This window comes from Geospiza fortis, unplaced genomic scaffold, assembly GCF_000277835.1.
Source record: "Geospiza fortis unplaced genomic scaffold, GeoFor_1.0 scaffold114, whole genome shotgun sequence".
Taxonomy (NCBI): Eukaryota; Metazoa; Chordata; class Aves; order Passeriformes; family Thraupidae; genus Geospiza; species Geospiza fortis.
The window spans coordinates 488631-504435 of NW_005054383.1; the positions used below are offsets into that span (position 1 = coordinate 488631).

The following is a 15805-nucleotide window of genomic DNA, read 5'->3' on the forward strand; positions in this document are numbered from 1 at the left end:
CGGGCCTCCCCCACAGCGCGGCCCAGCCGCAGCTCTGGCCGGGCTCAGGTGACCACCTGCAGGCCGCGGGTGAGACACTGACTCTTTCAGTGCACAGATGAGACTTGCAGACCTTCAGTCCTCCCTCAGATGAGAGAAAAGGACAAAGTGAGAACATGTAGAAGAACAACATGAAGACACCAAGGTCAGTGAAGAAAGAATCAAGTCTCAGATGGGAGAGATGAGGAGATGCCTTGATCTTAGGGCTGAAATCCTCTTGTAAAGCTATGGAGAAGGATGTAATTGATACATCAGACTCCTTTTCCTTGTGATTCATTCAAAAATATGGGGAGATGAAGCGTTCAAATTGTAGATATGAGCAAAGGCCTCCAAGCTACAGTAAGCTGTGGCATTCACATTTTCTGGAAAAATCTCCTTGTCCAGGATTTTTCTCCTGAGAAACTGAGAAGCCTCAGAGAAAAAGGAAAACAATAATTATCTGATTTGCTTCCCCTGTGTTTTGCTCCTTTGGAATGTGTTTGGAGATTGTTTACCAACAGGTGATTGTTTCATTGGTTTCTGCTGTGCGTTGTTTTCACTCTTTGGCCAATCAGGGACAAGCTTTGTCGGGACTCTGGAAAGAGCCACGAGTTTTCATTATTATCTTTTTTAGCCTTCTCTAAGTATCTTTTCTGTATTCTTTAGTATAGTTTAGTATAGCATTCTTTAATATAATATAGTATCATTTAAAGTTCCCATTACAATCCCAGCAACACTTGATTTTGGAGCTGCTGAGTTTTTCTGCAGAGAAAGTGCATCAGCCGACACCAGCATGCACCAGTGGAGCTTCCCCACCTGTCACCCAGGACTGCTCCCCACACTGGGAAAATTCAGGAGATTGCTCAGGTTACCTGTGCTGTGCCCTACCTTTTCTGTTTGACTGTGATGCCCTTCTGCTGCAAAGCCTTCTCATTGGCCATCTGCAGGAGCTGGATCTCCTTCCGAGAGAAAAGGCGGATAGCAAAGGCTTTTTCCAGGAGCCTCTCTGGGGACACCGACTTGGCGATATCCCTCACAAAGGCTCGAATGTCCTGCTGGATGCTGTCAGACTCCATGGGCTGCCCAGCTCTGACTTTGTGAAAGAATTTCAGAAGAGCCAGAGCGACACGATAGAGAACTTTGTACCCTTCCACCAGGAAGACGTCAAAGATCCGCGCAATGTATGCCATGGGGAGCTCTCCAAAGAGCCACCGCTGCCAGTCTGAGTACACCTCCAGCACATCCTCGGACACTGCCACCATCAGCTTGTGGGCCGCCTGGCAGTACTTGTTCACCAGGTCCCCAAAGGTCATGCAGGAGGACTCGAAGGCCAGGAAGGTCTGGTCGATGAGCCGCTTGGATGGGTCATTGCAAGCCAGGATGCGACAGACCTGCTCGAAGCACTCGGCCTCGTCCTTGCTGTAGTGCAGGAGTAGCGCGATCACCGAGGGCAGCGCCGGGCAGAACGAGATGTCCGGGAACTGATTGGCGATGCACAGGATGATCTTCCTGACAGCCCCGACGCCCTCCGCGTTCAGGCAGTACGTGGGGATCAGGCTGTTGTCCACGAACTCTGGCAGTGGAAGGGAGCTGCTGTTGCGTTTTCCAATGATCTTCACCACGATGTCCCGGTATACGTTTGCATCTGGGGTCACTGTACGGCATGGGATATTGCTGATGAGTTTGTGGTACACTTTGGCTCTCAGAGAGTGGTTTTTGGCCCAATAGCCCTGCCGGGCGAGCTGCTTGAGCTCATGTAAGTCTGTGCAGGTGAGCTCTTTTGTATCCTGGCTCTGGGCACTCACATCCATTTTGTCCCAGTCTACAAAGCGGCTGTATTCATCCATGGCTTCAGGAGAAGCAAATCACATAAATCATGAAAACTGAGACTTTAGTTAGTCATTGATGGACTCTTGGATTTTTCTGCAAAAGGGAAGTAAAAAACCAGACATTTGAGTAACAGATAATGTCTTATTTTCTTTATGAACACAGATCTGTGCATACTTGTTCCTGCAATGGCAAAACTGTTTTCTAAAGCAAAGAAAGTTAAAGATGCCTTTTTATTTTTAAGCCAAACTTTTCTTCCATTCTGTCAGTAACTCCTACTGCAGTAATTGATCAAAGGCCAGCCAAGAGGCTGATCCTGAGGACATCTCTCCAAGAAATTAATTTCCCTAACTGAAAGTCCAAGCTGAGGCTGGACCTTTACATTAACATCCTACTTAAGAGAACAGAAGACTCCCATTGCAAAAAAAAAATTGCAAAGTATGTTCAATTTGCAATCTCTCTTTCCAATTCTCTGGGGAAGTATAAAGTGAAACTTATACTTAGAAGGATGCAGTCTCACAGGTAGTGTATGCTGTTCTCAGACAGTGCGGCCACTGAGGAGATACACTGTGCTCGTACTAACCACAGCCATGTCTTCTAAGTAATTTCTTTGTAATAACACTTGTGTGACCACATAGTCACTGAGATTAGCTTGTTAATCTGGTACAATTTTCCTCTTCCATTGGATAAGATTTCTTCATGGAGAGAGTGGTCAGACATTGGAACAGGCTGCCCAGGGAGGTGGTGGAATCACTCTCTGTCCCTGAACAGTGTTCAAGAAACATCCCTGGAAGCACTCAAGAAATGATGGGATGTAACATTTAGTGCTCTGATCTAGTTGACTAGGTGGTGATTGGTCAAAGGTTGGATTCAATCTTGGAGGTCTTTTCCAACTTCAATGACAGTGTGCAGCTGTACAGTCAGCCAGATCATTGCTAGTGCCAGAAGAGAGACTGGTGCAGGACAAGAACCCCGCTTCCAGACTGCAGCACAGGGTCAAGTCAGTTTCAAACACCTTCATTAAAGCACTTAGATTTTCTAAGTGCTGCTCTGGATGCTGGCCATGCCCTGTGACAGGGGCACACAACAGCTCTTCCATTGGAGATGCCACAGAAACCTTTGTGACAGCACCAGGAGCTGAAACATCAGGTTCTGGTCTCTAGTGCCATGTGCCAGGTTTACCTGATTTACCTGCTGGCTCCAGGTTCAAAGCACACCTGTGCCCCAGCAGAGAGTGTGGCTGTGACCACTAAAGGCTATATTCAAACCGGCTTTAATCAGCCAGTGCAAAGCCAGAAGGGGATGCACAATAACCTCCACTGTTGCAGCAGCTCTGCTGAGTGCTGGATCCTCTGCCCATGTGCCCTCAGTGTCCAACTGAAGCTGCAAACACGGTTGTGGAAGCCGCACACTCTGCAAAGGCAGACAATCCCTATAAAATCCAACAGGCCCATAAAACTGTTCTGTCCAATTAAGATGTTATATAGCAAGGTTAAAGCAATGAAAATACTCACTGAAAGGCCTCCAAAGAACTCTTAGCCATTCCAGTTCTGATAGACTGAAAAACACATGGAACTTGACCTTTATTGGCATGGTCTTCCATTCTGGAGGCCTTTGAGCCTATTAAGGGAACTTCTGATGCCCTGGAAGAATCTGCCACAGGCTTTGAGAATGCCTCAGTGCTTAGGGTGAGACAAAACGGTTTTTTCCATGGTGCTCTGCAGCACTATGCTAATTCACCCCAGTTCCCTATAGGTCACTGCTCTTTACCCTGCCCTTTCCCTATAGGTCATTGCCCTCTGCCCTGCCCTTGTACCGCCCCTGACCCCATACTTAACCCAGAACACTGCATTGCTTCATTGTCTTCTGTCCCTGGACTCCTTCAGCATGACTCTACAATAAGCCTTGCTGAAACTCTGTACAGAGACCTTTTCCATCTTTTTTCGCTGACCTATCTGTGGTGTGAGTGTGGACTGAGGAACTGTCTGTGCCTGCCCGAGCAGCTTTCTCAGAAGATGCTTTTGGGAAGGTAGTAGCAAACACCATCCATTTTCCACAAATCAGGTGCTTTAAAATGATTTGAAGCTCTTAAGGAAGATATACCATCAAGATGAGATCTCATCCTCATAGCTGCACCTTTGGAAAAGAAATCAAACATTTTGCCTGAAGCAGCCATAGCAGCCAATCCAGACAGTTCTAGATTCTGAGTAAATGCTAACCTGGGTATTTTGGAATCACATGCTGAAGTCCCAAATTTAACTCCTCTTTTAAAAGTTTGGCAGCAGCATGCAGGAGCCTTTCAGAGAACACTTTTGGTTGGCTCTTCTCTACCATATTTAATTCAGGTCTTTTTTATAAAAAGAAGACTGGTTTTAGATCATCATTCTTATAGTGTAAGAGCGATAGAGAAATGCTCACCATTTCTTTTTGTTGCATTCTTCCACATCTAAAACCAATTATCAGACTGTAATTAAAGGAGGCAACACATAGTCCTGACTCCAGTTCTGAAAGTGAGATATCTTACACAGTTCAGCTGTGGGGTCTCAGTGAGCTCAGCATGTGTTTCCTGGAGATCTGGTAACAGCAGGACACCAGTCCATCGCAGAGCCAATGTCAGCTCCAGGGAAGTGAACATTTTTCAGTAATTCTCCACCTGGGAATCACAGAAATTAAAATTCCTTTTTAATTCAAATCCTAAAATAACGTCCTTTTGTCGAAGAGAAATTTAATCCTACTTTGCAGTGGCAAAAGCATGGGAAGATGAACCATTCTGTTCCTGGACATTTCAGCATAGAAACTATCACTGCCTTGTGCTTGCTGTGTCTCCAGCACGCTTCTACCTTCTGCCATCATCCCTTGGGAGCTGCTTAGATTTATATTAGGGAGGGTTAAGTAAAATGTTCATCATATATGACAACTTCTAAGACACCCAGATTAATTTTGGCTTTTTCTTTTTTCTCCTGTAAACGTTCTTCTCCTGTCTTATTTCTTAAGATACACAGGCATAATAGAGGCTGCATCAAACAGACATTTTTCACTCTAGCAATTATTGCCCATTCCAGGAACTAATGAATTTCATTAATGTGTGCTCTTGAAGCTCATTGAAATCTGTGGCAGTCAGACTGCCAGAAGCTTTAATTTGAGCTCACAGTTTTATACATTTTTTGGCTGGGATAAATCTGTGGGGTCTGCAAGTAGGTCTGGCTGCTTATACTTTTCACAGGTCTAGATGCTGCAATAAAAAGTGACAGCAAAACAACTGGGCATTGTCAGGGTTGCCAGAGCATGACCAGCTCTTAACTGTGCTTGCAAAACCAAAAGAACTTGTGTGCTCCAGTGCAATGGTGCATAGCTCCTGATACCTTGCCAGCAGCTACTGTAAGCCAGCAGGCCTCAAACAGGGAGGATTTACTTGCCACAGAAGAGCCCAAGAAATATCAGGAAAATTCCAGCCAGCCTTCAACTCCTCCTCAACTCTTTCTGAATTGTCCTCCCCCTCTCCTGTGAGTCAAGTTCTCTCTCTTCTGGTAATCGTGTAAAGGGCAATGTTTAACTTTGGGCTGCTGGGAAGAGGAGACAGAAGATGTCTCGCCCTCAGCAGTCAAGAGCCAGTGAGTCAGGGCTGTCTCCTGCCCATCCCTCCCACCACAAGGAAATGAGCAGGCAGTACAGACTTGTATTTGGAGGGAGGCTGGAGTTTCAGTTAGGGGGTAAAACTAGAGGATGGCTGTGTGAGAGTGCAGTTGTGTCACAAAGTCCCATATTCACCTGAACTACCTTGCTTACCCCTCCATATAAAGGAGGGTAAGACAGGCGGAAGAGAAAAAATCATTTCAGAATAAAATGTATATATACAGATATGGCTATAGGCAGGCAGAGACTCATTTACAGCCCCTTATTGCAGCAAACCACTTTCCCTCCTGCTTTAGAGAAGTCAACGTCATGTTATGGTAAATGTCCCCTAACTGGAGATGGGGACAACAGGATGGATGAGCACCTGAACAGCACAGAACTGAAATGCAGTCTAGTATGTGTTGGCATAGAATGATAAGGGCATAGTATAAACTAGCAAAAACAAAAAAAAAAAACCAAAAAAAAACAAAACAAAACAAAACAAAACAAACAAACAAAAAAACCCCCCAAAAAAAGCAGAATTTGTAACAACCATAGAATCACAGAACATTCTGGGCTGGAAGGGACTTTAAAGCTCGTCTCATTCCACCCCTTGCCATGGGCAGAGACACCTTCCCCTATCCCAGGCTGCTCCAAGCCCTGTCCAACCCTTCCAGGGATCCAGGGGCAGCTACAGCTTCTCTGAGCAGCCACAAAATGTTCAAGTTCTGTACTAAGAGTAAGCAGTCATTATCCTTTCTAGCTGACTGACTTTAAAAAAAAGCAGGAATTAACATAGAAGAACAGAACCAGGAGAAAGAGCTTTCTTTTTAGGACCTATCCTGCAATTGTAGATTGTTAAATTTATTAGTTTTTAACTGAGCTCTTGAGGTAAGTGCAATATAAAAAAAAAAAAAAAAAAAGCAAGCACACAAGTGAGAAGTAGAACTAGAAAAATGCATACTGAGGATCTGCCAACAATGGCCAGACAGGCAAAAGCGTTTGCAAGATTAAGTTTAAACTCTGGAGCAGGCAAGCAACCATTACTATTTAAACCCAAGCAAAGACCACAGCAACCTGCATGATTTTAAGTCAGTGACTGAATTTTCAGGAAATAATTAGCTTGCTACTCTAGCCACATTTTCCATTTCATTCCCTTAGCTCTTCCCATTGTCTTTTGGATTGCTTTCAGAAGACTGCTGAAAACTGTCTGAATCTGTATAAAACACACAGCAGTGAAGCCAAGTGTGACAGGGAAATTCCCATACTGTCTACAAAGAAAAATTCGATGAAAGTGTTTAAAAACACATCAGAAAAAAAGATTTGAATTATTACTTACTTTCAGTATGGGGAATATAAGCTTAAAATTTTACTAAAGATAACATGGCTGAGGGCAAGTTCAACAATTTTATTATTTAGAATAATTATCTTATTATTAAAGGAGTTTGTTTGTTTTTTCTTTACAAAATGCAGGAGCTAGCAAACTGAAATATCTGAACTACAGCTAACTCAGAGGGCAACTATTTCTTTCAAAGTGAGAGCACATGAAATACTCTACAGTAGTGACATATTCACAGTCTGAACTTCTTAAAAAACAATTCCAACTTTGGTTTAGGCCTGAGATTACATTATTTGATATTGCTTTTAATAAACATAAGAGAGTGTCCTAAAAACCCAAGCAATAATTAATCAGGAGATCCTGGTTCCCCATTCCATTTAGGTATTCTTGCAACTTTGTGTTCTGAAAGTCTGCCTACAGCTTAAAAGATTATTAAAGCACTTATATTAATCCAGTGTAGTTGCTCTATAACAGGAACTACCAAATTTGAAAATTACATTTTTAATCTCGTGCATGAGCAGTTACACCACCTTGGATTTAGCTCTTTGCTATGTACAGATACAGTTAGATACTGACAACCAACATTCTGGCAGGCATTTCTTAAAGGTTCTAATAGAAAGCTGATTTTCCTTTTTGCAGCCTTTCAAATCAAGAGTAACGTAATCCTCCAGACCTGCAGCATATCCTTTGGTGTTTATATTTCTGATCAGTGTTGTAGGCATGGAAAAGACTCAAATTTGTTCTTTTTCATAACCTTGTGCAACTAATCCATGCAGAAGGCACATGAAGAGATAATGAGAACTGCTTCCTCAACACTGCTTGCTACTAGTCCTTTTCCCAGTAAGAGGAAATTAACCCCAAAAGTCTGAGATTAATTCCATTCTTGAGGGGTACTCAATCACCTCTGAGATGTTTGTTTCATAAAGGGAAGTCTGACAGAAGCACAAAGCAACTCAGTAAGGTAGTAATAACTGCAGAACGAAAGACAAGTGGTAGGCAGCTTCCCTCTCCTCCCCCAGTATTTCAGTGCATCCTGCAGCTTTCCCAATCCTGGACTTACAGCAGCACACCTTGACATCTCTGCTACATGGATCTGGGAACAAGACTGGACATCACTGTTCCCCCTGCACCCAAACACCTCCTGATCAGAAGTACAGTTGTACAGCCTCAACGGTAACTTTGCCACCCCTCCCTGGTGCAGATGTGTTTCAAAGCTTGAATGAAACGCTCCATTTAGCATCAGAAAGTGACCATCTCATTTCATGCAGAGTGTTTGGGAGCACGTGGCTGCATTGTGCAGTGATGATCCCTTCCAGCAGAGTACACAGAGCTCGATGGATTGCTTTGACATGGTTAAATGCAGTTCGATCTCTATGTGCCCTGGGCACTCTGTACTCACAAGCTGGGTGCCACGATAAAATTCCTGACAATGTTCTATTACAAGTTTAGCAATAGTGTGATAGCAGATTATTAGATGCTTCCTGCTGGGTTTTTGATATGCTTTTAGGACAAAGTCTAAAAACCTCTCAATTTCCCAAGTAACTGATAAAGACCTGATATCGGAGCACTCTACAGGGCCAATACTTTTAGGCATTTAGGTAATTTCTCTCAGGATATCACCACTGTGTATGAAGCACAGTAACAGAGTTTGTCCTAGAATCCCATGTTTTCTTTCTTAGGAACATACAATCACCTTCTTAAACAGTCTAAATTATCTATAATTAATTTGTTGTGCACTTCATTGAAGTTCAGATGCACATTCAGACACAGCACTTCCTCACTGCTGGGCAGGCAAGTGATCGTAGCATATATTGAGGAGAATGTGTATGCCATAGAATGATGGAACAGTTTAGGTCAGAAGAGACCTTAAAGATCATCTCATTCCACCCTCTGCCATGGACAAGGTCACCTTTCTCTATCCCAAGTTGCTCCAAGCCCCGTCCAACCTTGCCTAGGACGCTTCGAGTGATGGGGCAGCCACAGCCTCTCCCGGCACCCTCTGCTGGGGCCTCGCCATCCTCTGAGGAAAGAATTTCTTCCTAACATCTAATTTAAATACATCTCATAGCTGCAAGCACTTACAAAGCATCCCCTCCTTCCCATCTCCAGGTTGGGATGACACAAGCACTTCTGATGTCCAGTCCCTGCCTGTGGGTGCTGTGAGCAGTAAGATACCAAAAAGGCACACACAGAACCAAACAAGATAAAAGTCTGGGGAAAAACACAACACATTTTTTTTTGAAAAAAATGTAAGAGGAAAGAAATGGTTAATGGCTCCACAAAGGTTCAAAAAGGCTAAAGAGCAGAGCATTGTAAGAGGATACTGGAGGCAAACGTTACCAAAGCCATAGGTCAGTAGCTTTCCCTCCTGCCTACACCTTAAAAACACTCAAGGAACAAACAGTAAAATTAAAGAGAGGGTAATTCCTATCTTTTTTCCTCCAGACGAAAACTGCACTTAACTGCAGAACTATCTTACATGATGCATTAAAAATGATCCATTATCAAAAAGATATCTGCCAAAGTAGTGCAAAAAGATCAATACAATTTTCTGACTACATAGTCTGAGTTTTCCTTCTGGTCCTTCCAAACTGTAAGGCTGAAAAAATCCTTCATGTTGTGCTAATTATTTGTCTTCCCTTGGTTGCAAAATCGGAAATAACTACAAACATGTACCCCCTGAACAGCAACCTCTGACTCTGAACATACAATCTTTGGTCTTATTATTTTAACTTTCCCATAAGAAAGACTTATATCTTTCTCTGTTTGGAAGTACAGTCAACTACGTAGAACCAAAGACAGTGTTGACTGTCAGTGATAAACGTGATATGGTATCAAATCCATACACAATAAAACAATCCCTTTTTCCTCTCTGTTGCACTGGATGCTGTAAGTTTGACATCTATCACCTTGAGACTCTTTTCCACTACATTTACTGGCAGAAAAACATATTTAAATATCTGTTGATGATATGTTCTCCTCTCAGACACAGTGACTGCATTGGTTTCTGTCAAACACTGATTTATTCATTCTCCTCTTATCTAAACCAGAAGGTGCAGGAACACGTACTTTACAGGTACATGCAGCCATGTGTTATTTCTTTTACATTTAGAGTTTCTTCAGGTCCAGAACAGCAGTTCACAGCATGAATGGAAACACAGGTATATTTTTACAAGCAGAAGACACAATCTGAGATACCAGGAAAGGGCATCCCTAGGAGAGATGTTTGCCAAGAAGCCTTTCCCAGTGCATGGCAATATATTGTATATATACACAATATAACAAATACATATGTAATTTTTAAAAACTAATGCTCAGAATAATTTTCCCCACAATATTCATATTTATCAAAAATACACCCACACAGATGACTGCTGGACATTCTCTCTTGAGAAAGGTTCAAAATATGAATGGTGCCATTTAAAGTCTGTTAAGGAAATCAGCCAACGTCCCAATTCCCCATATCATCTTTAAAACAGAACAAAAAGACAATTTAGTCAAAAAAATTCAAGTATCTGTGTGGATACTTATGCCAGTTTAATTCTTCTGTAAAATTAACTGATAATACATGTTTATAGTGGTTTAAGACCTCCTCAGTGCAACAACACATGAACATATAAAGCCTTGAGGGGCAGTGCTGGAAAGCTTAAGGGGTACCTAAATTGGGAAGGGTGTGGATGCAGCCGTAACCCTGGTGTAATGGAGCACACAAATCCTTATCCATGCTGAGCATATGGAAATCACTACACACACTTCTTGTATGTGTAGTAAGCAAATGGAGATGTACACTTCATTCCTGCCAACAGTTATCCCCACAACGTTTTTATTCCAGGGGAGATCTACGCTCCCATAACTTCAGCCAGCAGCTAAAAACAGGGAAGGAAAACCTTATTATCTCAGACTATTTCATGATTGTATACATTAAGTATAAGGGCACAGCAGTTTTCTCTTGGAAAGCAAAAGCCAATTTACAGTAAGATGAGCCTACAAAAAAGAGTTTAATTTTCTTCCAGCCCTGCAAAACCCTACAGATTTTTTTCCTTCCTTCTGACCTTGCTCAGAAGAAAAGCTTCAATAATTTGGTATGCCCCGTAATGGACAACCCTTTTCCTGAAATCAAGTGTAGATTATCTTACACAGGGGAGATATTCAGACACTTACTACACTTTTCAAGCAAAGGAGAACCTAAGCTCATCCAAAAGCTCCATTTTGGGGAACTGGAACAACACATTGCTTTATCTTGGTACTTATTTCTGTCATCTTTCTAAACTTATGCTCGATTAAAATAATAGCAACAAACACTGCTGTGTGGCAGCAAAGGTACAGAAACAGCACCTCGGAATGAAAAACTGATGAGTGTGAAATCCCACACTAGTCCTGCATTACTTTGATTGTGATTTCAAAATCACAACAGACTGGTTGCCAAGTTTATAATCTTACTATTAGTGTATACTATACTGCTAATCTTCTAGTCTTTCTGGGGAGAGAACTTTGGGTGACTAGCCCTGTCATAATGTTCAGAATCCAGGGCACAGGTTTTACAGGAAGCTTTGCTGTTGAGGGAGCTCTGTACCCATGTGCTTGCTCTGAGGAAACTTGAAGGAATTTAACACACGTGACACACTGTTGGGGAAGATGAAACAGGAAAGCTTTATAAATATGATTGTCTGGCAAAAGATTTTGAGAATATGGAAACTATAAGTGAGATTGAAATGAAAGCAAGCTTTGAGATACCTCAGTTACTGAACAGCTGGAAAACAATGGTATGGCTGGCTGAAGGTAATCCCCTTTTGATGAAACAACACCCTCTGCTTGCAGACAAGTCCAAGGGTCAGAGCAGGGCCTACTAGCTTAGCAGAAGGGGCCCAAAGAGGAGTTTATAGGGTTAAAAAAGTAACACAGTATGGTGATGTAATGATTCTTATAGGCTGTATGGAAATGCTCTAGGATTTGTATCTTGTACTAGATTGGTTAGTGAGAATTAGAATATTCAACACAGAAGATGATTTATTGTATTGTAATGGGAACCTCGCTCTCTTACCCCTTTTGCTCTCTTACCCTCTCATCCTCTCTCCCCCTCTCTTCTCTCAGCCTGCTCTGAGCTGTGGCTGGCAGCTCCCAGCAGGGCCCTGCACCCAGGCCCTTTGCAATAAACCCCAAGTTCCTGACCTGGCTGCAGAGATCTCTCATCTCCGTCCTGACTGTCCTACCCCCTGACACTCCCACAACACATCTACTCCTCTCTCCAGTGGCACTGCACTGGCCAATGGATTCCAAGTTTCTCACCTGGAGGATACAGGCATATTGAAATGTAAACCAGGAGCAGAATCCTGTCTCCACATCCAGATTAGAAAACAAACATTTTATTTATAGAATGAAGGTATTACAAAACAAAACTATTAAACAAAAAGAATCCCAAAACTCCTCTGCCACTCAGAGTGAAGTGCTTTTATTAACCCTTATCTTAGAACTTGTGACTGTACAGATCTTCTTACAACTTACTCCCTTTAGTTGGGCCTGTTTGTGAGGTGAAAAATAATCTGTAAAAACTATTCTGCTTTTTCAGTAGTGCACTGGGCAACACTGACATGCATCAGGTGCACCACTGACCTCCACACCTTAAAAAAAAAAGTTATCTGCACGCATAGCTTCCAACCTTCATTCCTGAAACTGTGCTATAGAAAACAAGGTGACAAACACCCTCACCAAAGAGAACAGCTAAATAACATAACCACATTATTAAAGTGCTTGCAGCATCAACAACTCATTTCAGTCTCTAAAATCACAAGCAGGATTACTACTTGTGGCAGCTGTGTCACAAATACTTTTAGCCCCCTCTATTCTCTACAGGATGTACAAAGTCTACATTAAATAGGCAATCTCTGGAAAGTGTCTCTCTTTCAGGGACTAATAGGTACTTGCTGCACAGGTACATGATTTTGGAATTCCAGCTCTGCAGTGTTTGAATCACCAGTTCTGAAACAAACCCAACTATACTCTGATGATATGCAGTGGACTATGGGGTTAGAACAGCTGATTTGCTGAGAGTTGGTATCTGGCCCTTGTCCTGTTAGGTAGAAAAATTCAAACTAATCTGAACATTATTTTTCTTTTCAAAATGTTGATAGTCAGTGTAGCAGATTTGGCAATAACATTACAAGTTTTCTGAAACACAGTCACTACACTTGTGGATGATTTATTTCTCCTTTAAGTTGTTTTCCCCATAAAAAAACCAAAATAATGAAGTGTTGAATTTTGGCAGCTACACCTGAGTTACCCTTATTTGACAACATAATCAGGAGAGTGAGAAAGGATTTTACACTGACAGAGAGTAAGTTCAGATTAGATACTGGGAAGAAATTCTTTCCTGTGAGGGTGGTGAGGCCCTGGCAGTCACAGAGAAGCTGGAATCCCTGCTCCTGGATCCCTGCAAGTGTCCAAGGCCAGACTGGATGGGGCTTGGAGCAACCTGGGACAGTGGAAGGTATCCCTGGACATGGCAGGGGGTGTAATAAGATGGGCCCTAAGGGCTGCTCCAAGCCAAACCACTCTGTGGTTCTGTGGTGACGCAGCTGCCCACACCTCAAGCATCATTCAGCACACTCCTTAACACAGACATTGGCAGTCGCCTAGATTTCTCCTGAGTCTCCTTCACAAGACAGTGGGAATCAACAGCTCATGGTCTTTTGCAACATTTCTGAAAGTTCAGGCAATTGTTCTCTAACTGCAGAAGTTTGAGCAGGAGGAGAAAAAATGAATTCTGTTAAAGCCCAAGAACACCACAGATACAAGCACTTCCATTAACATCAGGGATTTTAAAACATTCGAGTCCAGAACAGGACCTCACCAGCACATATTCCCACCAACACATGTGGACTCCAAGCCAATCAATCATTAATTAAAGTGCAATAAGATCTATTTTTGTATCAGGTGACTGGTCAAGTACCAAAGCAGGAAATAGCTCAAGAACACCATTTCTGCAACAAAACCTACTGCACCCGCCAACACACTCCATTCAATTGTGTCAGATTATTGCAAATAAACCTGAAAATAAGGGCATCCCCAAACAAATCTGAGAAAAATTGTAGTTCTTTAGTCCTGATTCAAGGCTGTACAGACAGAATAAAAGGAGCTACTTTTCTTTCAGACCAGCAACACAGTTTATCAATTTTGAGTGGTAACACAGACTCATCTGTGCCTGAGCATGCAGCCACACAGCCCAACAGCAGCAGTTCCAGCTGCCTCTCCAACCTAACAGGGAAGGCAGGGGCAATTCTGCAGAGCCAGAAGAACAGCAAGGACCTAAGTTATGATATGTTACCAATAACGTGCTTGTCACTGGCTGTATGTCTCTTCAGCACTAAAGCAAAGGCACTTACAACCTAAACAAATGCCAGACAATGCATACAACACAACAACAATAATGCCTAAGCAATGCATTATCAGACTGCAATAACCTTGGTATTGGAGATGGTGAGACACCCATGCAGTGTGGACTGCTTTGCTTTGCTTGCCTTAAATACAGTTATTTCAGTACAGGGATAGCTTCTTTTCCCATTTTTCTTTACAGTCCAAATAACAGGGGGATCAGAGGATGGAGGCCTTAAAGATTTCAGATTAACAGAACAAATAAGCAAATACAACCAAAAGGAGAAAACAAAGATCACAAAAAAAAAGGAGTGAGCTGGGAAGAGCAGAGGTACTTAAATATGTGATGGATCCACAAACAGCCTGCTAGAAATATTTACTTGGCAGCACTTAATCATTAACAGCAAAAAAACCCCAAAAGCCCCAAACAAACCCCCCAGAAACAAAGAACAAAACAAAACCCACAACACCCCCCCCACCACCAAAAAAATCTCAAACAAAACAACACAACAACCCCCTCAAAACAAACAACAAATAAACCAATCCCCCAAAAAACAGGGAGAAAGCTGCTTTTCTTTGAGTTAAAATTTCTGGCCGTGTGAACACCTGCAAACTTTCAAATATTAATGACAGAAAAGACTTTCAGTACAAGGATTCCCAACACCTAATTATTGTTCAATACTATCCACAGCTGTTTTGAAAATTACAAAGGATATAAGTATCATGTATTGCTTGGAAGGAACAAAAAGTTACCATAAAATGCTGCTGGAATCCTTGAACTTGAGTTATCATTGTTATTCTTGAGTAACCACCTTGGAGAAGTCTTTTGCAACAGTCTAACAGCTAGTGATTACAGAGAGAAGGAAATTCCAACACCAGGGAATTCCCTGCTCTGGTAATACAGTGCCCTAGATATGATCCATGTTATTTCTATGCTCTGGGTACTCCTGTATGCTCTGAAAACCCTACTGGGATTTCCTCTAAACTAGAAAAGCTTTCAGATGCTCCAGCTTCTTGTAGGAATTGGATATAAAAACACAAGGATTGAGATAATACAGTTCAAAGGAGAAGGTCTCACTGTCCTCTCCTCACAAGTCCACAGCACCTGAGAGGCGTCCTCCCTCCTGCTGCCCTGGGACCAGAATCAGCTGAGCATCAGCTGCATCCACCCAGCTATTGCTCGCTTGTTCGCAGGCCCAGAGAGGCCTGGGAGCATTCTGGCAGGTTCCAGCCAGCACTCTAAATTTGGTGTTTGGTGGCTAACAGCGTGCCAGCCCAAATATTCCAGCAGCAATTTTCACTGAAGGATGGGCCGGAAAGACCAAGGTGAAAACAAACTCTCAACAAAATTCTATTTTCATTATAGAAATTTCAAAAACATTGAAGACAGAGGCAGCAGAACACAAGTGCTGGGCTTAGAGAGCTCTCCCTGCCAAGATCCGCTGCCCTGCTGCGGGGGTGGGCTGGCAGAATAGGTATAAACTGTGCGTGCTGGGGCGAGCGTCAGCAGCGGGCAGAAGATCCTCAGGCACTGCCCGGCACCTGAGGCTCGCACAAGCCATTCGAACATCTTCCAGCCCCTCCACACACCGAGCCAGCCCCAGACGCAGCCCAGAGCCCCCACGGCCCGCTCGCCGCCGG

At 42.9% G+C, this 15805-nt stretch overlaps 1 protein-coding gene across 2 annotated transcripts in view; it reads right to left on the reverse strand.

The window, feature by feature from the left end:
• The window catches only part of TBC1D24 (TBC1 domain family member 24), a 31569-nt gene extending 16631 nt beyond the window's left edge, over nucleotides 1–14938 (reverse strand). The window contains exons 1-3 of one of the 2 annotated variants that reach the window (XM_031060502.1): nucleotides 14918–14938; nucleotides 4370–4498; nucleotides 907–1941 (exon numbers count right to left, since the gene is read on the reverse strand). In XM_031060502.1, the coding sequence (XP_030916362.1) occupies nucleotides 907–1865 (959 nt within the window). In that variant the 5' untranslated portion in view covers nucleotides 1866–1941; nucleotides 4370–4498; nucleotides 14918–14938. Of the gene's footprint in view, nucleotides 1–906; nucleotides 1942–4263; nucleotides 4499–14917 lie in introns of both variants that reach the window. The other variant, XM_014308763.2, reaches the window with a different exon arrangement.
• Nucleotides 14939–15805: the final 867 nt, after the last annotated feature.